General features: G+C 37.7%; 1 protein-coding gene across 1 annotated transcript in view; it reads right to left on the bottom strand.

Annotated features, from left to right (window-relative positions):
- Positions 1 to 9072, bottom strand: part of LOC145241523 (growth factor receptor-bound protein 2-like) — a 138589-nt gene extending 129517 nt beyond the window's left edge. The window contains exon 1 of the mRNA XM_080104566.1: positions 8519 to 9072. Coding sequence (XP_079960692.1) covers positions 8519 to 8596 — 78 coding nt within the window. The 5' untranslated portion in view covers positions 8597 to 9072. The remainder of the gene's footprint in view (positions 1 to 8518) is intronic.
- Positions 9073 to 25784: the final 16712 nt, after the last annotated feature.

Genomic DNA, 25784 nt, shown 5'->3' with positions numbered 1-25784 from the left:
TGGGCCACCACGAAATAGTAATGATAGCATGTTTGAATTTATTTAAGTATTAAAACTTGGCAGGTGCTTAACGAGGTCAACTTTGATTGCGGGGCAGTATTTTATTTTTTTTTTGTTTCCCCCAAGATGTTGTGGGGAAAATCAGCTCCCCATAAAAAGGGGATTGTCCAAATTGAATAGCAATTGTCTGATTTAAGGAGAAACTCCACATTGATAAAAGCCGATTGCTTTCGGACGTTTCCGGAAAAATGCCACCAGAATTAGTTTCACTTTTATTATACGAAAAAGTTTAATGCACATGCGACGATCGGAAACTGTTGAATATTTATCTTTTCAAAGTCGAGCAAATTAAATAGACAGGCGATCCCCCCATTGTTACCTCATAGATGCTATCATTTAGACTTGATATAAAAAGTTTTAAGAAGAAGCGAGTCGACCGATCGCTTCTCGGAAAAAAGCCTTTCTTGGACATACACAAAAAGCGAACATACATACACATATTTTCGCTTTTATATTTATAGATGACTAGCAGGGGTATCCGGCATTGCCTGGGTGTTTGGAAGTATGTATGCAGGAGAGGGTGATCCCATTTTAATATTATAAAAAAACACGATGTTAAAAAAAATTGGAAATTTTTTTTAAAAACCAAAACAAAGCAAAAAGGAAAAAAAAGGTGTAAAAGAGGAAAAAAAGTTTAGGTAGGAAGCTAGGCTCGAACCCGAAGCATCGAGGCTAAGGCAGGAAAAAAAAGCCTAACACGTTACCTCTACGCCAAAGAGACATACAATTGAGAATGGATAAAATTAAACCTTAAAAACACTTGCAGGTGGTTTAAACTAACGTCAATGTTTTCTAGGTCAAACATGATGTCATTGTCGTAGTAGCAGGAGGAGAGAAAATGAAGGAACGATTTTTTCGCATCCCTCCTTGTAGAAAAGGGTTCAGTTTAAGGTGAAGGAATTAATATTTTGGGCCAATTTTTCGATATTTGTCGTTCAAGATGTCAGGCTTCAAAATGATACCAATCTCGTGAAAATCCGTCGCCTCTGTCAAAAGTTTTAGCGAGGCATACAAACACACGTACATACATACATACAGGCAGACACATTTTTGCTTTTATATATATAGACTAGAGGGGGGTACCTGGCGTTGCCTGGGTGCTTGTAGGTGTGCGCGTTAGGGGAAGGGGGGTAAAGAACAAAAACAGAACTTAACCCTGTTTAAATATAAAAAAAACAGCGATTTTAAAAATGGAAAAAAAAAAAATAAGGGAGGGGGCTTGGTGACAGGTCGGCTCGAACCCGGAGCTTTAAGGCCCATAGGCTAAGCCTGAACACCTGCACTTCAGCGACAGTCAATATAAGAGGGATTAAAAAGTTAATGTAAAACATCACACTATTGCCCAGTTTTTAATGAGGTCAAATCGTTTTACTGCGGAATAGTTGAAAGTGACGTTTACATCCGGTTCGAATCCGGTTTCGCTGTTTTTGTACAGAAAAGTGAAAGCAACATGCGGCGATCCAAATATGTGGAATATTTATCTTTTGAAAGTTGGGCAAATTAAATAGACAGGCGACCCCCGTTGTTAACTCATAAATATTATCATTTAGACGTGATATAAAAAGTTTTAAGTGAGTCGACCGATCGCTTCTCGGAAAAATGCCTTTCTTGGATATACACAAAAAGCGAACATACATACATACACACACGGGTGGTACCCGGCGTAGCCCGGGTGTTTGTAGGTGTGTGTGTGTGTGTGTGTGTGTGTGTGTTGGGGGGAGATCAAAACAAAAGAATAAGCGAAATAAGAACCCTGTTTAAATATTATATATAAATAAATTAAAAAAAGAAAACAATGTTAAAACTTCTTTAAAAAATATCGTTGCCTGGGTGTTTGAAAAAAAAAAAAAAACAGTTTTGGTAAGTAGTTAGGATCGAACCAAAGCCTTGAGGCGAAGGTGGAAAAGAAAGTGTGCAAAAAACCTGACACGTTACCCGCTCGGCCAACAAAGAGCAACTGAAACACGTTTGAATTTATTTAAGTATTAAAAACAGAATTGACACGTGCCCGCAATAAAAGTTAACTCTGCTCATTAATGAGGTCAAATAGAAGTAGCGGAGTTAACTTTTACTGTGGGGAAGCTTTTGGGTTCGTTTACCCAACTTTGGCTGGTTGTTTCCACAAAATGTTGGGGAGGGGGAAACCAGCTCCCCATTGTCCAGATTGAATAGCAATTGTCTGATATACGGAGTTTGGCCCCACATTGATCGAAGCTGATTGCTTCTGGACATTCCCTGGTGCGATTGCCGGGAACTGGGTATTTATTTGCTCCCCCACCGAGCAAATTAGGCACAAGGCAGATTTTTAATGTGAGGAGTGAAGGCGAAATGGGGACCAACTCCCCGGGGAGTAGGGGAGCTGGATAGTGACAATTGGTATGAAGGGTTGCCCCTACATTGACCAAGGTTTTATATGTGGGGTTGCCTCCCCTTGATCCCGGCTGAAAGGCCAAGAACCGGCTCGATTGCCGGGAACTGCCTTAGCTTTGAATTAGTTTCGGTTTTATACAAAAAAGCTGAACGAACACAAGACGGGCTGAAATAGCAATAATTTTCTAAAAATCGACATAAATAAATCTAGACGCAACGCGCGTTCGCAAATTGTATATATTATGATCTAGGGGCTATATAAACAGTTCTAAGTGATAGTAACCCCCCCCTGGACCGTTGCCGAAAAAAGCCTTTGAGACATACAAAAAATGCGTGCGCCGCATTTGCCTTTTATATATATAGATGAGAATTTGGAACAAAAATTATTTATTTTTTCTCATAGAATTTAATGTAATGCTGGTAGTTTACACTCAACAGCAGTTTCCCCATCATTAGAACTATTAAATATTAGCGGGGGTACCCGGCCTTGCCAGAGTGCACAGAGGTGGTGTAGTAAGGAGTCAATACAACCAGAAAATTCTTTTTAAAAATAGACGCAGCCTGGGTGGAGAGAGGTGTGGAAAAAAAAGTTTAAGCAAACGGTAAAATAATTCAGTTTTTGTTTTAAAAGAAAAAAAATCCCATTACGTAAGCTTTGAAATAAAAAGGCAGGCAGGCTCGGACCTGGAACACGAAGGAGGAAAAGGTGAAAAAAAAAACAAAAAAAAAAAAACATGATGTCTTTGCCGATGAATTCCATGGCAAAACCAGAAGTCACAAATGTTGAAATTAATGCTAGTCAATCGAAAGAAGACGAGGAGTTGCAAAAGTGTTGGTAGAAAAACCGACCCCTCCTTGTAGAAAACTGGGAAGGAATTAATGTTTTTGGCCAATTTTTCGATGTTTGTCGTCTGAGACGTCGAGCTTCAAAACGATACCAGTCTTGTGAGGATCCGTTGCGCATGTAGAAAGTTTTTGCGAGAAATACAAACACACACACACGCACACACACACTCGAACCCGCGACTCGAAGGCAGAAAAGAAAATGAAAGAAAATCTGATGTCTTTACCCCTACTCCATGATGCGACCGAAAGTGTAAAGCGTTCAAATTAAACATAGTCAATCAAAAAGATGACTTGCAGAAATGGTGTTGCTTTTAAAACTCCCATGAAAGTCGTTTTTAATGTGGGGAGAAAAGCAGCCCCCCCCCCAAAAAAAAGGGGGCACTCTGGCAGTATCCAAATAAATAGTAATTGTCTTAGTACGAAGGGTTTCCCCTACATTGACCAAGGATCAATTCCAGAACAGATACTACCTGGCTCAAAGGCCAGGCGTTTGCATTCAAATAGTTTCGCTTTATTTATATGGAAAAGATAAACAAACAGCCGACACAACGGGACCGTGGGAAATTTTTAAACTATCAAAAAACTGAAAGAAACCATGTCCGCTTGCAAATCCGAGATATTATGATCTAGGAAGTATAAGAAAACTTCTCCCGGAATCTAACCGATGCGAGAACCGCAATGCAAAAAGTCTTTCGAGAACATACACAAACGCTTGCACCTATTTTGCCTTTTATATATTAGATATATGGAAAATACTGTAAATATTGAGCTGCATTTTTGCATTTGTAAACTGATTTCTATTTACATTGATTTGAACTGTATAAATAAATCTCATATATCATCACATATAAAATATTTGTAAGTTTCACAATGTCTAAGAATAACAAGTGGATATGCAACATTTCACCCATGCCACTAATCATGATCATTGTATCGTGTAAGTATTCGCAATAAAGGATCACTCATTCACACACACACACACACACACACACACACATATATATACACACACACAGCATAATCAGAGTGACACATCAGTTCCCATTAGATCACCAAAGTCAGTTAAGCAACGTTGAGCCTGGTCAGTACTAAGATGGGTGACCATTTGGGAATTCCAGGTGCTGCATGTGCTCTCCGTTTATTTCGATATTGGTTCCAGTTATCCTAAGCTACTCCTTGCCACTAGACTCAAGCAGTATCAATTCAGGAGAGGCGTGGTTGGAGATTGTGCAACCCTTGCCTCACAATTACATGCTCAGATACCCTTAAGAGGACATCCATTATCTTTCGAGACTGAATAGAAGTAATGATGATATACATACTAGAATACTCGTCCCAGAACGGGTAAAATTAACCCCCCCCCCGAACAGAATAGCCTTGTACTAATTTTATGTGCCCTTATACAGATTGAAATCAAGAGAAACCTTATATCTAGAATCTTTATTCTAATTTTGATCAAAACCCATTACATGATTATTATAGAATGTCTAAGCTTAGGGGGTCTTAAGAAATTGAAATTCAGGGAATCTTGCTTTATTTGTGTCTAATGACTAGTGCTAGGATAACAGAATATTCTTATTGTTTTGACTCGATATATCCGACACAATTAATCAACCGAGAACGACATCATTATAAATATATAAAATATATAAGATATCAAATAACATATACTCGGGAATCAAAACAATGAAAAGAATATTCTATTGTTCTAGACCTACTAATTACTATGAATCAAACTTAATGCAAACCTGAAATATTTTAATTTTCAAATAGGAGGTTGTGTTTATATTATATCCCCTAAAAACGCTTTAAAATATTCCAAAGAAACTGAACATTTGGGAATTAATTGATGTCTATTACCTACTGTTAAAATTTCCCTTAAATCAGTGATAGATGAATTTTCAGAAAGAACTTCCTGTTTGTAAAACAGAGGATGGAAGTAAACTATAGAAACGAAAATAAAACAAAGTAAACTATAGCCCACACTATCCACTCTAACGTCTAGCATCTGTATATTGCAAAAATTATGTGTGTTGAAGAAAAAAATATTAAAACAACTTCAATATACATGTCGATTGAGGCTGGGGACTAAATGCAAAAGAGTAACATAATTTTTCACGGACTACACTGCAACATGGTATAATCTTTATAAAAAAAAAAGATAGTTAAATCGGTACAACCCCATCACTAAATCTACGGTCGTAATTGGCAATACGCCACTCTGAACTTAGGGTTAGTGATTGCGTTAAATTATGTTTTGTGTTTAAAAAATTAAAAAAAAAAAAAAAAATGGCAGCGCATATCCGTCTGCACATGCGCGTATAATTATTTCACGTCCGCGGCGGCAATATAGACTTTTACCTAGTTTTTCTTAAGGACACTATCTGGTCCGGGAAAGGTGATCATTTTATGTTAAATTTATATGCGAAATTAACCCCTACTCTAAAATGTTTTTATTTTATTTATTTCGTACTTATGCACAATACTGACCGTGCTATTTTTTAGATCGAGTTTTCACGTTCAATTATTACAGTATTTTTTGTTTAATTACGTGAAACTACAGAATAGTGACAAAATGCCATCCCTATGTTAATAATGGTTTTCTAAATGCTATTATTTCAGTACGGTCCGTATTTTTCATATATACTCAGTTTTTGTAAACAAATATTATTACCGACATAACTTAATTTAAAAGGAAATGTATTTGAGAAATTAGGCAAAAAATAATTTATTTTGCTTTATTAGTCATTTGTAATCTATTTGCATTCAAAATGACTACTCTGCCAATTTTCATTCTACACACCTGAAATTTGGTATAAGGGGTATTCGGACATGTGGAACAAAATCCATTTGTTTTTTAGCCAGAAAAAAATAGCTGTTAAGGGATAAAAATGCTCTACACATGCGTTAATTTGTCAAGTTTAATATGTAGGTGTCGTCAGCTCAGGTAAATGTTTTGGTTTCGATTCTAGTTGATGGCAACCAAAAATATTTTTAAAAAATTAATTAATCACTGTTATATATTGGGTACAATATAATACTCAATGGTGAATTGGCTCTATAATCATACATACAAAATCTGCATAAATTAAAATAGTATATACATGCGTCTCTCTCTTTCTCTCTAGAAAGAGAGAGACCAGGAAGAATGCATGTATTCGTAGAGTAAAAATTCAGCGAATATCCACCGGGTTTATTATTTAGGTTCTTATGTTACCTTGCTGAAATAACATTTAGAAAGCCATTCTTAACAGAGAGTGGAGGGTGTTTTGTAATTATTCTGTACTACCACCTAACAATTTAATAAAAAAATAAATTAAAAAAAAAAATAGCACGGTAACGTTGGCGGACCTGAACGAGCTTTCCCCCTGCCGTAAAATTATTATCGTAGATAATAGATTTAAATTAAAAATAAAAAAAAATAAAAGTTTATTTAATGACTTAACGTTGGGGGGGGGGGGTCATTTTTAAATAACGTTTTATTAATTTTTTTTTTTTACGCCACGAAAATAGCTTAATAAGGAGTTTTACTGATTGACTGAAAAGTGGGGTATCAATTTAATAAACCGTTATAATTTAAAAGCGATCCCCCACGTTAAAGTCATGAAACTTAAAAACATTTTCCTGCTAATATGAAAGTTAAGTCTGTTATCGACGATAATACGCAGAAATATAATAAAACGTGAAAAAGAATTAATTTTACGGTAGGGGGGAGTTCTAGTCCGCCGCATCGTTATTTAATATTTACATGTACAATATTAAAATCTAATTATTAATAACTGGCATGGCAATATATTAATCTGTAGTTATTAATAATTAAGATATCATCAGGCGAAAAGTATTTTTTATTTATGTGTTCATATTCACACCTAATACAGACTTTTCGTCTGATGAGATCTTAGTAATTAATAACTACAGATCGAAATAGTTATGCCAGTGTAACGAAATTATATATGGTTAAATTCAAGCAACCCCCCCCCCTGATGCTTTGCTGCGAACTTGTCAAACTAAAATCAAACAAAAATAATTTTAAAAACACGTATCCAATACAGAATATTCCCAAAATAGTTTTTTTTTTTTTTTTTTTTTAATTTCATTAAATCTTAATAGTAAATAAGAAAACTACTTTGAGAATATTCGGTATTAGATACTTTTTTTATGTTTGATTTTAGTCTGATAGACCCGCGGCAAGCGTCGAAGGACATCGATTGAATTTAACCACTTGAAGCAAAATAAATAATTTTTGACTAGTTCCCAAACTTTAAAATATTTTTGCAGTAATAGCAACGATTATATTTTATTTCTTTTACCGTTGACTTTCCCTGTATGTTTATATGTAATCGAGAAAAAAAAATCACATTTTTATTTTTGTTTATTTTCTGTGAATTAGCCAAGGGTGAGTTTTATCAAAGTAAATATTTCTAGAACAGGAACATAAATAAAAAAAATGGTTTTTTAACACAAAACTGACAATTTTCGTTTTGCCATAAATGACATTGTCATTAAACTTAGTTAAATAAACAAAAACACTTTAGAATAAAACCGAATGTTTTCGAACACGATCATTCAAATTTGAAACAAAGTAGTTCTAAGTAGCTTTAATTATTTCTGACCATAATTAATGCGAAGCTCAATGATAGTAAACATTCAACAGAAAATATTTAAACATTTTATGTGAAACAAACTTGCATCAAGTGTTATCAAAATGGGCAGAAAAGAGTTGCTAACAACTAAAGGTAAACTAAAAATTGGAATAGGTATTTCAGGTGGCAGTTAACTTAAATAATTAACCGTTTAATATTGTCAACAGATTTTCTAGGGAGAAAAAGAATTGTTGATTTTAAATAGAAATTCCTTCAGATTCCATGAGACTTTTTTTCTCATACAATTTAGAATTTTCTAGGAGTTACGAAACGTTGAGTGCTTTTATTAAAAACAGTTTTAGATTCGTCTGGACAGTCAAGTTTTCTATTGTGAAAAAAATCGAAGTGCTTAAATCTTTAGAAAAAAATTATCAATAATAAATTACCACGAAAAGAAAAAAATGAAATTGATTTCGTTTTAGTTTTTCTGTTGTAGAAATAAAGACGAAAATTTTCGTCCCATTTTTGTGAGCGTGAGTTTCGTATTTTAATTTTTCGTTCGTCTTTTTGTTTTAAAGTTATACAAAATAAATGAAAATGAAGAAAACAAAATTTTAAAGGAATTTGATAGAAAAGGGACAAACGGAAGATATGTTTACCTTTAAAACACTGCCTTTTGTAAAGCTTAATTCGTCGTTGGCAGTAGCTTTAAAGTCATACTTAGCTGTTGCCTCCATGTTGAGATATTCGAGATGTACTTTTTTTTCTTCTTTTTTTTCTTTCGTTTGCCTTGGCTGGTGGCGCCTGCCAGGACGGCTCCTTCCTTCCTTTTGGAAAAACCCTCGGTCCTCCTCCTCGGTCGGGGAAACTATCTTTCTCTTGGACTACAGTAAAATCCAAAGTTTCCCCCTTTCCTTTATTATTATTATTGAAAAAGTAGATTACTCCACACCCCTGCCATCGGGGAAGATTTCTAAATCAAAAAGACCAAGATCTAAGCGTGTTGTCTGCTGAACAACAAGAAGATGTCGTTTTTCTAAAAAGAAAAACTCTTTCCGATCTTTGTATACATGGATTCGAAAAGGGAAATCGCGTGTTTCCAGACACTGTTTAGTCCGTGGTACTGTGCGGTGTCTGTTCCTTCGTGTCCGTTTTTCCGTGTCACTCCCGTGTTGGCTCCGACGTTTCTCATTGGTCCACGGCGAGACATTACAAAACACGAAATCCACTTTTAACTTTAGTTAAAACAAACAATCAAAAAAAAAAAAAAATTGTTCCCTTTCAATAAGTTTTATTTATAAAAGAAAATTGAATAACTTTTCTTTCTTATTTTGTAAAACAAAAAAAAAACATATATAAAAAAAAAACTTTTCACAGCAAAACAAAACAAAAAGTTTAGGTAAATTTTAAAATATGGAATGAGGAGAATGTTTTCTTCGCAAAACGGCATGAAGAAAACTTTTTGTTTCTTTATTTCTTTTTAGTCAAGTATTTAAACAAAATTAGGCTAATAGTTGTATTTGTTTTATCTATTTTTAGCGAGTGTTCAGGCTACTATCTTAGTTATTATTTTCAATATTAATATTATTATTAATAATAATTATGACTATAAGAATAGTAGTCCAAACAAACCAAATAATACAAATTATCAATCGTCATCTAAAAAATTCCGAAAGTTTTTTTTTGTTTTTGTTTCTTTTTTTGTTGTTGTTAATAAAGTGTCTGGAACATATCTATAATTTTAGGGAATCAAAAAATAATTTATTCTGCTATGTCTGAGAAACAGTAGTTTTCCGAATTTTAATTTCGTCTATGTCTAATAAAAAAAAAAGCAAAAGTACACTACAGGAATGTACGCAATGTTAGGAAAGGGGGGGGGTCTGCTTTCCACTTAAAGCAAGGTTAGACATAAAGTCATTTTAACATGGGGGAGGGGGGCTCTCCGCGAGTGGAGCACTGGAGCACTTTCAAAGTTTACAAAAATAGTCGAGAACAAATCCGTTGACATTCCCCAGTATGGGAGTCCCAGAGGACGGTAATAACCCGTAGTCCTCACACATACAAGCACACAAACACACACACAAACACACACACACACACACACACACACACACAAACACTTTTCCGAAGTAGCCGGTAATGCCTGGGAGAGTGGCTTTTTCTTGGACCGAACTGAACCTTATTCAAAGAAAAAGTTCGGGGGTTGCTTAGCGAACCAGACCCTAGAACCAGTTTGTGCCAAAGTTTAAGACCGTCTAATACGACACGAATGACGATTTAGATTTCATGTTTGTTATAGTGAGTTTAAACCCCCCCCCTCTCTGCCTTCATTTTTTTTTTTTTTTTTTTTTTTTCAATAAACTGATAGATTAAAGAAGAAAAAAAACAGTCTTCATCAAACAAAAACGAACATCGTCAGTTTCTGGTTCGAAAATTGTCACCCAGAAACTAGTTTACCGTTTATAATTTTTTGGTTATCTCCCCCTGACTTCTAATTTAAGAAAATTTAATAAAATTGTGTGATCATTTCTTATGTGTTTGTCGGGGTGCGGGTGGGGGTCATACCTCTACGTGACTAAATTGAAATTTTTATTATTAAAAGAAAAATTTTGATAATAAATCACCACTTATCAAGGCTAAAGCCATTCGAGGATAAGAATTGATGAGATGGATAGAGTGTCATTTGAATGATGAAAAATATTATGAGAGGATTAATGGAATTGACAAAGTTTGATTAATTATGGAGGCATGACAATTATGTATTCATAATAAAGTATTTATTGACATTGGATTTGAAAGAAAATGCCCAGCAGAGAAGCAGTCCCATGCTAATGTGTTCTACTGATAGGAAATTTTTGGAACAAAACTCTGTCCATGGAATTCCACAAAGGAAGAAAGGAAAGTTGTGATAGTAAGATGAGTCCTTGTTATCCTTTTGTTTGTAACCCATCCCACTTTTGTGGGCACTCACGCATGTGCATCCTTCAAATAAAGATTAATTTCAGTATTTTTTTTTTTTCGAACTGATATCCTTATGTTTCACCATGTTTCAACCAACTTATCCTCTGACTGTCTTCAGGTGGCTAACCATGACAGGATAGAAATGCTGAGTCTGTAGGGGACTAGGATATATAAATACCCCAATCCCGTTACAAAAGAATAATGAAACGAATGGGAATTGAAGGAAACAAAGACTCAAGTAATGGATAAGATAAACGTCGTTTATTTGCTGTTGAAAGAAATGAACATTTTAGTTATAACATGTCCGCGCATATGTAACCAATGTCCGTTGCAGGACTGGTGTTGTAGCAAGAAAAGGAAATGTGTTTTCATCTCAAGTTTGGGTCATTATTGTTTGTTCGCGCGTGGGAATTGAAGTCAGTGTTGTAGTGGAAATGAGAATCCAGCGTGTAGGCAAGGAAGAGGATATTAGAGTTGTCATCAGTTAGTAGTCAGCTACGCTAAGGTGTCCTTAGTGGCCAGTAGTAGATGGAGAGGGAAAGAGGGAGAATGTATACATACAGTCATTAGCTCGTGCCCCATACATAGTAGGAAGTGGGCGTGAGGTGCGCGTGCGCCGAAACGGCGGCGGCTTGTTCGCCCAACCTCTCTAGTTGAGAGTTGGTCCTAAAAAGAGGATTAGAAACAGCTTGTCTCCATGTTTTATACTCGCTTCTGGAGTGTCTTTTGCGCATGTGTATTTCCTTAGAAAGCGGAAGTGACGTCGTCCATGTGTGTGTTCGTGTTTGCGTGTGTGAGTACATGTGTATACGTAAGCGTGTGTGTATATATACGTGAATGTGAGTGTATGTACGCGAATGTGAATATGTGTACATGTGTGGACGTGGGCGCATATGTTTGTGTGCGCATATGTATATGACAGCTTGAAATATGAATGTGTGTTTTGTGTGAGACTTGAAAAAGGCTCGTACAAGTCGTGTAACTGTATCCTCAGTAATTACTGCCTTCCATAGTTGCTGTTGCTGTTGTTGTTGTCTTACCACGTTTTGGACAACTAATCCTCTGGCCTCCTTTGGGTAGGATTGAAACTCCTATCTTCAAACAATGCTCACCTGGAATCATAGAGACTCAACACCTCTACCGATTGCACCACACGCCTCAAAGGGCAATTAAGGTTGGATTTTATGGTCTTATAAATCCAATTTTTGTGTTCCTATTTTGTCTTCCATTGTCGGGTCAATGCCAAATGGTATTATATATTATTTTATTTTTATATATATTTTTTTAAATCCTTTGAGATAAGGCTTCATAATTTGAGTATTTTTTTTTTTTTTTTTTTTGTAGATTGTTATCTTCATCTTTATAGTTTATATTGTTTCCCCATGTTTCGGCAAACTTATCCTCTGGCCTTCTGAAGGTGGTTAAACAACTATGAAGATGAGGATAACAGTCTGCAAAAAAATAAATACTCAAATTATGAAGCCTCATCTCAAAGGATTTAAAAAAATATATATATAATATGTAAGGTTAATTTCAGAGAGTTATCTGTAAACATCAACAAGCAATTTGATTGGCAATTCTCTCTGGGTTCAATTTTAGGGTATGTCTCAGTCAACCAAACATTGTTTGCAGATTACTAACGATACTACCTGTTCATTAATGCTGTTTCTGACTTCTTAGTTCATAGTTCAATCTCTCCATTTAATCCCTAGAACTTTTCTAAGGCACTTGGAATCAAATGTATCTAATTTCTTCTCTTACCAAGTTTAATTTTTATACATCGCTGTTATAAAAAATCTTAATTTGTATCTGAGGATGAATTTTTTTATTTTTCCAGATCTTGCAAAGCTGATTAAATACTGCTGAGGCCTTACCTATCCTGCACTGCAACTCATAGTTAATTCTGCCTTCTTTGTTTATGAAGCTTCCTAAGTAGGTGAAGTTGTCAACTTCAAAACTTTAAACTATGTCAAATGAGGACCATAAAGACACTCTCAAAATCTTTAATGGCTACGTGAAGCAGCTGGAACTGACAACAAATCATTGGGCATGTAAGTTGGAACTCAGCGCATACAAACAAAAGCCGATTCAGATAACTGCACATTCTTAAACTAATGTTGTTTACTAGCAAAGAAATGTAATTGTAAGGTTTGCGTTTTAAGCAAGCTGGTTTTCCAATCCGACAGCGTGTTGCCGTGAACGAGTGTAAACAAATAATGGCGATTCGCCTGTCCTTTTATAAGGGGGATAACTCCACTTATGCAAAGTCTGAGCGAAAGGGAGATAACTCCTTTCTGGCCTCTAGATGCCCCTCCCCCTCGTGACCACAAAAGCAAGTTGTTGTGGTCATCTTTTATGTGGAGAAATACTCGTGCGATTTCCCCCGCATTTGCGGCGACAAACCCCTTGGGGCTCTCGTCCTCCAACTTGACGGTTCCCTTAACGGAGGAGGACTGTATTTTTGGGTATCTCCTCCCGTGGTATCTTCCACTTCCATTTCTTCCTCATGCTCGCTTGGGGATTGCGTGTCGGCGTGTTGTTCCACCTCCATTGCCTCCTCCGGAGGTTGTGCCTGTGGGGTCTCCAGATTTATAGGTGGGTTCGGGATTTCTTGTCTGATGTTACGAGGGCCATCCACTACCGGGTGTATTCTGCGGAGAAACCGACGGTTGCGCAATGTCACTCAATTGCTTCCATCGACCCGGACTTGGTACTGTCGGTACCCCTGGGTCTCCACGATTCTCCCCGTCTTTGTCCATCGACGTGGGTGGTTCCCGTCCTGGTTCTGGATCTGGACGTAATCTCCTACCTGGAGTTCCCGGAGTGGGTGACAATGTTGGTTGTAATACTGCACGTTCCTCATGTGTCTTTTGGCCATTGCCACTTCCCTTAGTTTGCCTATTTCTGTCCACTGTTTTCGAACCTGGTATTTGTCCCGCAGGACAGGAAGGTGGTCTTTAATGACCCGACCATACAGCATCATGGCTGGGGACATGTCCAGATCTTGGACAGGCATGTTCCTATGGGTCAGTAGTGCTCGGGCCACCCGATCATGGCACAGGCATCCATAACTGCCCATATTGTCCGCCAGTATACGTCTCGCGGTTTTGACGGCTAACTCTGCGCGGCCGTTGCCTTGGGCATAATGCGCTGATGAGGTACGTTTTCGTATGCCCCAATTCCTCAAAAAGGAGTCATATTCCTGGGATTCAAATGGTGGTCCACCATCCGACGAAATTTCTTCTGGTACGCCGGAGGTACAGAACCAAGTCTTCAAGGTATCGCACACCGTCTTGGCTCTTCCCGACGTCATTAGGGCCACTTCAACCCATCCCGTATACCTGTCTGCGTATACCATAAAGTGTCTACCCTGCATCTGGACGAAGTCAGCCACCACTTGTTGGAATGGAAATTCCGGGTCTGCTGGGGACATCAAGGGTTCCCTGGGCTGAGATGGTGCAATTTCATTGCACGTGCGGCACTGAGCTCTTGTTTGCCTGATGTTAGCATCCAACCCTGGCCAGAATAGTCGTTGTCTCGCATTCGCCAGCATTCCGTTCACACCCTGATGAGCGAAATGAAGAGATTCCAATACCTCTGCGCGGAGTTGTCGAGGTATTAGGATTTTGTTCCCCTTGATGATCACTCCTTCCAGGCAATATAACTCCTCACGCATAGGCCAGAAGACTCGAACTACGGTTGGGATATTGTTACGTGACTGGGGGAAGCCATTTTGAATCAGTTCTTTCAAAGTCGTGCATTCTTCGTCTGTGGCTGCCGCAGCCACAATCCTTCCCCATGTGATGGCTCTTAACGTAGTATCATTCTCGTACATCGATGTTAAGGCGGCTTTGACTGTGGTGTCAATGGATTGGTCCTGGTCGCTTGGTGGGGTGCCCGCTGGGTACCGAGATGCACAGTCAGGGGCCAAGTTAAGTTTTCCCGGTCGATGTTTTATCTGGAATTTATACATGAGTGACTTTTCCTTGAAGTTTAACAGGCGTGAGTTTTTTATATTCTCCAGGGCTCGGTCTGAAAATATCTTTATGAGCGGTAAGTGATCCACTGTAATCACCAAGTCTGGGCATCCGAGTATGAACATGCGGCATGATTCCAACCCATAGATCAGAGCCAAGGCTTCACCTTCCACTGGTGCATATCGTGATTCCGCGTCGTTGGTAAAACGGGATCCCGCCAGGATGAGTTTCCAATGACCATCCCCACAACTCATGTTTAATTCCCCCTCACATCTACAGTGCTTTTGAAACAGAAAATACGATATCCCTGTTTTTCTGTAGTCTGTCGCGAGTCCTGTTGCTCTGTTCATTTCGAACGTTTGGATGCCTTTTTCAATTCTTTTCGATTCTTGGAATATCTGTTCTAATGTCTCATCCCAATAAAATTTCCTGTCCTTTGTTTTCAGCAACTCTCGGAATGGGGCCATAACTTCCGCTTGTGAGAATGCATAGGAGACTTGGTTTACGAGTCCGAACCAGGACCTAACCCCAGTAATATTTGTCGGGGTGGGGAAGCTCAGGATGGCTTCAGTAATTCTTCTTGTGGGTTTGACTCCGTTCGCTGTTACTTGAAACCCTGCGAACTCCACTTCCATATCAGCAAAGTGAAACTTGTCTGGGTTAAACACAATCCCTCTATCGGCGCAGTGGTTTATATATTCAATTGTGTGCCAGAATGAGTTGTCCCACAGGAGACTGTCATCTATACACCGAGTTTTTCGAGCGATGTCCATGGTGATATCATCAAATCGACGGGTGTAACCATCTCCTGATCCATGGAATCCTTGAGGGGCTCGACAGTACCTGTATCGACCCCATTCAGTGATGAACGTGGTGGCGTTTCGTGCAGCTGGAGACAGCGGTAAACTGTGGTAACCATTCCACGCATCGAGTACAGTCTTCCTGGTATGTGCAGGTATTACCGAGACCTGATTGAATGGGGACGAAGTGTGGTGCGTCTCCCTCATGGTCGCCTCGTTCAACTTTTGTAAGTCCACCGTCCGCCTTGGGGACCCATCCTTTTTTGGTGTGACCACCATTCTCGAGCACCAAGTAGTTGGTGTGCCTACCGGTACGGGTTCGATTATCCCCAGTGCCACGTCACGGTCTATATCTTGTTTCACCTTTTCCTTCCAATGATGGGGGACAGGTATTGGTGTGTGGATTGCCGTCGGTGTCGCATCTGGGAGGAATTTTATTTCTAAGGGTTTACCCTTTATTACTTGGAGTGGTTGGTGTGGACAGGTATCGAATGCGCTGGCCTTGAAATGTTCCTTTAGCCATTGCTCCAATTTTTCTCTGTTAATGTCGGTTGGCTCCAATGGGATTGCTGCTGGTTTCTTTGGAGCCGGTGCTCTGCGTGGACACCCGCAAGGGGCCGTCTCTTCTGTTTCCGCTGAGCTGCTTTGCGATAATGATGTAGGAAAATTGGATGGCAATAATTTCAGCTCCTTAAGTGCCATTTGTGATAAGTAAAGCTCGGATGTGTTGTCAGACACATACACTGCCTGTCATGTTTCTCTTGATCCCACCTTAATATGTAAAAACAGGACCCCCTTGATGTGTAACTGGCTATTTGTTATACTCCTTATCCGATGGGCAGTTGGAACCAAGTACCCATTTGGGTACCCGAGGAGTCCTTGAATCTCGGGGCCAACAGAGCAAGTTTGGGCTCCTGTGTCCGCGAAGGCTTGGATGGCATGGGTGCTCACTTTCATCGGCTTCTTTGGCACCCTTCCAAAGGTCGCATGGCACTTGTTCATTACAGTTACCTCTGCTGTAACTGAGGGGGAGGGGCGGTTCTGGGGCGCCCACCTGGAACTGTTTCCCATTCCACTCAAGGTGAGGAATGTTTGCCGGTTGTCTCTCATTGTGTCTGTGAGTAGGGGCTTTATCTGTGGTGCAAAACATGAACGACTCCCCCCTTTTTATAGCCTCCGTTTTGGATCTATTAATTTTCCGGCACACCTTTTTAATGTGCCCTACTATTCCACAAAAGTGGCACTTGAGTCCCACTGCTGAGCAATCTTTCCGGTTCATCGATCCACCTCGGTGTGATGTTTTTCCACAACCGTTGCAAGGTTTGGTGTCCCGTGGGGTCGACAGGGCCTTTGCCTCATGCATTTGTTGTACTTGATTCGACCTTTGTACCCCAGACATCATGAGAGGTTGTGTGGTATCAGAAAAGTGTGAAGTTGCCTCATCTGTTGCCTCCAGGCAAACCAACCGTGAAAACTTTAGATCCAAGGTAGGAAGTGTAGCTGCCTCTGCCAGTACCCTTCTCTAGTGTTCGATATTTCTTAACCCTGCCATCATTTGCCCGGCAACCATATCGTCTGAGTAATTAACCTGCTGCCAGCAAGTGGGTTCGTTCGGACACTGAATACGAAATTCACAAAATTTCGCCTGGCCACGTAACCTCGATAAAAAATGGGTCACTGACTCACCCTCATTTTGCTTTATGGAGTGAAACGTTTGTCGGTGGACTTCCTTGTGTAAGCCTCGAACGGCCACCAGTCGTATTTGATGAAGAAGGTACTCCTCTGCCGCATTATTGAGTCGTTCTGGCCCAATGAGCTCAAACAGTAACCTGTTTCCGGTGTGCATGCTTCTCGCAGTTCGTTTCGAATTGCAGCTGGATTTTCGAGTCTGCACATCTCCTTGTACCGTGACCAGGTGTCTAAAAAGAGTGCCCATTCGCTATCTGTTGAGTCCAGACCTATCGAAGGTCGCTGCATTCTTTTTGTTTGCGACGTATTCGCTCGTCCGTGTAAGATGTCCTTCCGTAATTCGATGTTTTCTTTTTGTAACTCGACTAGTTGCGTAATAAGAGAACGTTTTCTTGTTCTATAGTGTAACGATATGTTTAGTTCAATGCTGCGATATAAGTATTTCACGTTTTAAAGTGACAATATGTTCGTAGCGCCATGTAAGGTTTGCGTTTTAAGCAAGCTGGTTTTCCAACCCGACAGCGTGTCGCCGTGAACGAGTGTAAACAAATAATGGCAATTCGCCTGTCCTTTTATAAGGGGGATAACTCCACTTATGCAAAGTCTGAGCGAAAGGGAGATAACTCCTTTCTGGCCTCTACAGTAATAGAATTACTTATCACCAATTAGCCTTCACAGGATTTATTTTGAATTATTCAAATTATTTGAATTATTTTTTTTATACAAGGTGGTCACCATTTATCAAGGCCCAGAAGCCACTAAGGGATAAGGGTTAGTGTTGAAATTTAATAAAATGTCTACTTAAGGGGGCGGTTCATCAGGAATTTGTTTACGTTGGACTTGAAGACGTCAGGTTGTAGTCAGGTGGGAAACGGGCAGATGGAACAGAGTTCCACAGGCGTGCAGTTCTAAGAAAGAAGCTTTGTTCATGGAATCTACGTTTTGATTTAGGCACAGATAAAGTGTGGGGAAAATTTTTGACAGTGGTTTCAGCTAGATGGGTGTTTTTCGTGAAAGATTGGCGAGGGGGGGGAGATTGGAGCTCAGACGAGCACCTGCCATGGAAATAACGATAAAACAAAGATAGGCTCACAACATCTCTTCTGTGGGAAAGAGGCTGCAGGGAAGAGAAAAGAGCATGCTCCACTAAGCCACAAAGTCTATTTTGTACTCTGTCAAGGCAGGATAGGCTGTTTTTAGCAACTGCTGCCTCAATATGGCAGCAGTATTCCATCCTTGGCCGTACTTGGCTTTAGTATAGATAGAGAATTGCATCAGTAGTGAGATATCTTCTGGAGCGGTAGAAGGATCCCACCATCCTCCCAGCGACTCTGGCAACAGACTTGATGTACGTGTTCCGTTTCAGATCAGGAGTAAAGGTCAAGCCCAGAAGCTTGTCAAAACATGGGGCTTCTCCTAGATGAAAGCCATCCATTTCAATTGATGCCAGATGGGGATCAGAGCGTTGATGATGTAAAGATAGGAGCTTGGTTTTAGATACATTAAAGGTAACCAGCCATGTCTTCCCCCACTGTACAACATGCTCGAGATCAGAGGAGAGAGAATCAGAGAGAATTTACAGCCTTTGATGTGTTGCCGTAGATGGTCGTGTCATCAGCATCGATGTCAACGAATGATTTAAGTATGTGTTTAGAGAGATCATTGATGTAGATCAGGAAGAGAGTTGGGCTCAAGATGGATCCCTGAGAGACTCCAGCATTAATACTGCAGGCCTCTAATTTTTGTCTATGTAGCTGGAAATCTTATGAAGTAAGCCTTTATGCCATACCTTGTCGAAGGCCTTTGATATGTCAAGAGCAATTGCCCTAGAAAGGAAGCCATTGTCAAGAGATTCACTAATCTTGTGAGATATAACCGTTAGCACATCTGCGGTAGATCTTGCAGAACAGAAACCATATTGCGTGTCACTAAGAAGGTTATTTCTGCTGAGGTGGTTGACTACTTCTCTATTTAATATGGATTCCAGCAACTTACTCATGACACACAGGAGACTTATTGGTCTGTACTGAGAGGGAGATGACTTATCACCTGAATTCTTAAATACAGAGCATACTGATGAGGTTTTCCAGGGTGTTAGAAAGCACTTCTCCTTAAGGTAACGCTTAAACAGTTTCAGAAGTATGGGAGCAAGCTTTTTTAACACTATAATTGGAATGCCGTCAGGGCCAGTTGCTTTACTGGAATCAAGGTTCTTGATTAGCTTGGCAACATCACGCACAGATATTTGTATGTTACCTATTTTGTTCTTGGCAAATAGTTTGTGGCTTAGTGGGGGATGCCCTTTTCTCTACTCTGCAACCTCTCTCCCACAGAAGAGACATTGCGAGCCTATCCTTGTTTTATCGTTATTTCCATGCCAGGTGCTCATCTGAACTCCAATTTCTGGTCCCCCCTCGCCAATCTTTCACGAAAAACACCCGTCTAGCTGAATCCACTGTGAAAAATTCCCGTCACTCTTTATCTATGCCTAAATCAAAACGTGGATTCCATGAATAAAGCTTCTTTCTTAGAACTGCACGCCTGTGGAATTCTGTTCTGTCTGCCTGACTACAACTTGCATGTCTTCAAGTCCAACGTTAACAAATTCCTAATGAACCGCCCCCTTAAGTAAACACTTCATTAAATCTCCACACTAACGTACTGTACTTGCAATAACCCTTATCCTTGAGTGGCTTCCGGGCCTTGATAAGTGGTGACCATTGTGTAAAAAAAAAAAAAAAAGTTTGGTCTTGTCTGATGCTGCCGAGATGACTTCTGGTCCATTGATAATGGTTGGGATAGAACACACGCTTCTGTTCAGGATCCTATTTGTTATTTGCCAAAACTGGTGGGAACCAAGCCGCTGATCAGCTACTTTGGATTTAACAGACTACCGCATATAACTCTCTTGCATTTTTTATTACTCTTTTACTGTGGTTGCTGGCAGTCCTGAAAGCATCTTTAGTCTCAGTACATCTATTACGTTGGTAGCTATGGAAAAAGTGATTTCTGTGCGCGATGGCAGAAGCTCATTCTGGGGAGAACCATGGCTGGCTGTTAGGTTTTTGTTGGAACTTTCTAGATGGTATGAATCGGTCTATGCCTACAATTAACCATTTGGTTAGGTCTGATACTATAGAGAACACATTCTTTTTAAATATGGAATGCAGAGGTAGATCAGATATGAATGTATGGAAGCTATCCCAGTCAGCCATAGAGTATCGGTATACAGTACGGTAGAGGAGTACTTCTGGGGACTTATTACATTTCATTTTTATCTTAACTGATACAACGGAGTGGTCAGAGGATCCTAGAGGAGAAAGAACAGAACATGAACATAGCTCAGGGAAAGTTGAGAGAAAAAGGTCTAGAAGGCTTGCATACTGACCGCTTGTATCGGGCACACGGGTGGGTTCGTGAACAATCTGAGTGAGGTCATAGGCAATGGCAAAATCATGACAGAACCTTCCCTCTGTCTTATTTGAGTGTGTCAGCCATTCCACGTTATGGACATTGAAGTCACCACACATGTGAATGTTAGCTGAGGGATGTGCAGCCAGGATGTGGTCAATTTTCTCAGATATACTCTTAAAGATAGTAACTCTGCTGTTATGGGGTCGATAGAGGGCAAATATAAATGCAGTGGTGTAAGCAAGTGCAACCCAGAAGCACATTTAAGGTAAATTAGGGTCTTCTCTGGAGATATCCCTACCACACGGGAAGCCATCTTTAATGTAGGCACATATTCCATGCCCATGGCGATCTTGGGGGCCAAATTTAGATGTTAAGTTAGAGTAACCGTTAATTATGAACTCATCTAGGGAAGTGGTCGGCCCTATTCCAGTTTTGCTTAGAAAGAATATGTCCAGTTTCGTCCCCTATAATTGGGTTTCAACCTCTGGAAGGTTGGAACGTAGACCCCTGATGTTGGAGAAGGAGACATGGTAGTAGAGGTCTATGTTGGAGAATGGGGTTCTAGGTTTATTCGAGTTTTTTTTTTTTGAGATATTTCATGTTGAGGTTTTGGGATTTGTGGAACAGGTCGGCATACTTGGTTAGAGCAGGATAGAGAGAGAAAGTAAGAGAGAAAAGCACAGGAAAATTTTTTTATGTAGGATTATTTGATTATTTGAATTATTTTGATTATTTGAATTATATGGATTTTTTTTTTAATTATTTGGATTATTTGAATTATTGGATTATTTGAATTATTTGGATTATTTGAATTATTTGATTATTTGAATTATTTGGATTATTTGAATGATTTGATTATTTCAATTATTTGATTTGGATTATTTGCATTATTTGGATTATTTGAATGATTTGGATTATTTAAATATTTGAATATTCATATTATTTAGATTATTTGAATATTTGAATTATTTGGATTGTTTGACTATTTCAGTTACTTTGATTGTTTTAATTATTTGAATTATGAGAATTATTTGATTATTTGAATTATTTGATTATTTAAATTATTTGATTATTTGAATTATTTGGATTATTTGATTATTTGAATTATTTGGATTATTTGAATTCTTTGGATTATTTGAATTATTTCATCATTTGAAATATTTGGATTATTTGGATTATTTGAATTATTTGGATTATTTGAATTATTTGCATTTTTTAAATGATTTGAATTATTTGGATTATTTGTATTAGTTGGATTATTTTGATTATTTGAATTATTTGGATTATGCATATTATTTGAATTATTTGGATTATTTGAATTATTTGCATTTTTTTTTAATTATTTGAATTATTTGGATTATTTGAATTAGTTGGATTATTTTTATTATTTGAATTATTTGGAGTATGCGTATTATTTGAATTATTTGATTTGGATTATTTGGATTATTTGTATTACTTGGATCACTTAAATTATTTGAATTATTTGATTTGGTTTATTTTAATTACAATGATTATTTGTATTATTTGAATTATTTGAATGATTTGAATTATTTGGATATTTGAATTATTTGAATTGTTTTAATTATTTGAATTATTTGGATTTTTGAATTATTTAGATTATTTGAATTATTTAAATTATTTGGATTATTTTGATGATTTCTATGATGGACTATTTGAATCATTTGGCTTATTTGGATTGCTTGGATTATTTGAATTATTTGGATTATTTGGATTTTTGGAATTATTTTAATTATTTGATTATTTGAATTATTTGATTATTTAATTCTTTGGATTATTTGAATTATTTGATTATTTGAAATATTTGAATTATTTGAATTTTTTTAATTATTTGGATTATTTGAATCATTTTGATTATTTGAATTATTTAGATTATTTGGAGTATTCGAATTATTTCAGTTGTTTGGATTATTTGAATTATTTGGACTATTTGAATTATTTGGATTTTTTTAATTACTTGATTATTTGAATCATTTAGATTATTTGAATTTTTTGGATTATTTGGATTATTTGGATTATTTGGATTACTGTAATGATTTGGATTATTTGGGTATTTGAATTTATTTGAATTATTTGGATTGTTAAAATATTTCAATTACTTGGATTGTTTTAATTATTTTAATTATTTGAATTATTTGGATTATTTGAATTATTTGGATTATTTGAATTATTTGAATTATTTGGATTATTTGAATTATTTGGATTATTTGAATTATTTGAATTATTTGAATTATTTGGATTATTTGAATTATTTGAATTATTTGGATTATTTGAATTATTTGAATTATTTGAATTATTTGGATTATTTGAATTATTTGGATTATTTGAATTATTTGAATTATTTGGATTATTTGAATTATTTGAATTATTTGGATCATTTGAATTATTTGAATTATTTGGATTATTTGAATTATTTGGATTATTTGAATCATTTGTATTATTAGAATTATTTAATTCTTTCGATTATTTGAATTATTTGATTATTTGAATTATTTGAATTAAAATTTGCAGGCCAAACCATAGAGAAATTAAAAGCTGGAATTTTTTATTGACCCCAAATTCAAAATTTAATGAATGATGCAAATTTCTGTAATTGTATGAATCCTGAAGAATTGAGTACCAGGTCGGCATTTACGAATGCAGTAAAATTCTTCTTGGAAAAATTTCTTCTTGGAAAAATTTTTTCTTAGAAAAATAAAGGCACTCAACTACAAAAAGGTAGTTGAAACATTACTCATAAGTCTCCATCAACTCGGTGCAAATATGAACACCAAGTTACATTTTTTGCACAGCCATCTTGCCTGTTTTCAAGAAAATCTAGGTGATGTGAGCGATGAGTAAGTGGAACGTTTCCATCAAGTCATCAGCGACTCAGAAGTTTGCTGTTAAGGTCGTTGGGATGCCACTATGCTTGCAGACTACTGTTGTTGTCTATAATTGTGAATATTTTGGTGTGATATTATGAATATGAGTCTTAAAGTTCGATAAAAATATTGTTTCTTCGATATGCCTGTTTTTCCTGTAACTATCCTTTCTACAGAGGGGAGTATACCATAGCAGAAAAACTAGATTTTATAGAAAAAAGTGACAGCATTTTTGGCATCAGCGTCTTCAAATTAGATAAAAATAGTTGAAATATCTTAGGCACCGTGACAATTTTTTTTGTGATTGGCCAATGTTACCAATTCTCATTTCAAAAATTCAGAAATATAAATTACAAAAAGAAATTTGGAAAATAGCAAAGAGCTACAAAATTAAAAAGGCTGTGATATTAGTATGCACACACAAAGTTTCAGTTACATATATATATATATATATATATATATATATATATATATATATATATATATATATATATATATATATATATATATATACAGCTGGTCATCTTCACATAGTTAGACACCATAAATCAAGGTGAAAGCAATTCCAGACATCTGTGTAAGAATTGTGGACATGACCACCATGTCAGCAAAGAATACACTAATAAACCTAGAACCCCATTCTCCAATGTAGACCCCTACTACCATGTCTCCTTCTCCAACCTCAGGGGTCTACATTTCAACCTTCCAGAGGTTTAAACCCAATTGCAGGAGACAAAACTGGACATATTGTTCCTAAGCGAAACCACCATTTGGCCGACCATTTCCCTAGATGAGTTCATAATTAACGGATACTCTAATTTAACATCTAAATCTGGCCCCCAAGATCGCCATGGGTATGGAATATGTGCCTAAATTAAAGATGGCTTTCCATTTGGTAGGCATATCTCCAGAGAAGACCCTAATTTACCATATATGTGCTTCCAGGTTGCACTTGCTTACACCACCACATTTATATTTGCCCTCTATCGCCCCTACTTTAGCAGAGTTACTATCTTTAAGAGTATATCTGAGAAAATTGACCACATCCCGTCTGCTCATCCTTCAGCTAACATTCACATGTGTGGAGACTTCAATGTTCACAATGTGGAATGGTTAACCCACTCAAACAAGACCGATGATGAGGGAAGGTTCTGTCATGATTTTGTCATTGCTTATGACCTCATTCAGATTGTTCACGAACCCACCCGTGTGCCCGATACTAATGGTCAGTATGCAAGCTTTCTAGACCTTTTTCTCCCAACTTGCCCTGGCCTATGTTCATGTCCCGTTCTATCTACTCTGGGGTCTTCTGACCACCCGGTTGTATCAGTTAAGATAAAAATGAAATGAAATAAGTCTTCAGACATACCTCTCCACTGTACAGTATATCGGTACTCTATGGCTGCCTGGGATAGCTTCCGTACATTTATATCTGATCTACCTTTGCATTCCATGTTTAAAAAGAATGTGTTCTCTTTAGTATCAGACCTGATGGAATGATTAATTGTAGATATAGAGCGATTCATACCATCTAGAAAATTACAACAAAAACCTAACAGCCAGCCATGGTTCTCCCCAGAATGTGCCGCCAACACCACGCACAGAAATTACTTTTTCCATAGCTACTAACGTAATAGATGTACTGAGACTAAAGATGCTTTCAGGACTGCCAGCAACCACTGTAAAAGAGTAATAAAAAATGCAAGAGAGTTATATGCGGTAGTCTGTTAAATCCAAAGTAGCTGATCAGCGCCTTGGTTCCCACCAGTTTTGGCAAATAGCAAACAGGATCCTGAACAGAAGCGTGCGTTCTATCCCTACCATCATCAATGGACCTAAGGTCATCTCGTCAGCATCAGACAAGGCCAAACTATTTGCTAAGAACTTTGCAGCTAATTCTACCCTATGTGACCAAGGCCATCACCCCACTCCCTGTATTTCCTCCTATAACAGACAACACACTATGCGACATACAAATATCTGTGTGTGATGTTGCCAAACTAATCAAAAAACTTGATTCCAGCAAAGCAACTGGCCCTGACGGCATTCCAATTATAGTGTTGAAAAAGCTTCAACCAGAACTAGCGCCCATACTTATAAAACTGTTTAAGTGTTGTCTTAAGGAGAATTGCTTCCCAACATCTGGAAAACCTCATCAATATGCCCTGTACTTAAAAATTCAGGTGAAAAGTCATCACCCTC

The sequence above is a fragment of the Euprymna scolopes genome, chromosome 20 (genome assembly GCF_053919585.1).
Source record: "Euprymna scolopes isolate OS-2025 chromosome 20, ASM5391958v1, whole genome shotgun sequence".
NCBI lineage: Eukaryota > Metazoa > Mollusca > Cephalopoda > Sepiida > Sepiolidae > Euprymna > Euprymna scolopes.
The sequence above is the reverse complement of the archived record's forward strand: the minus strand, read 5'-3'. Positions and strand labels throughout refer to the sequence as shown.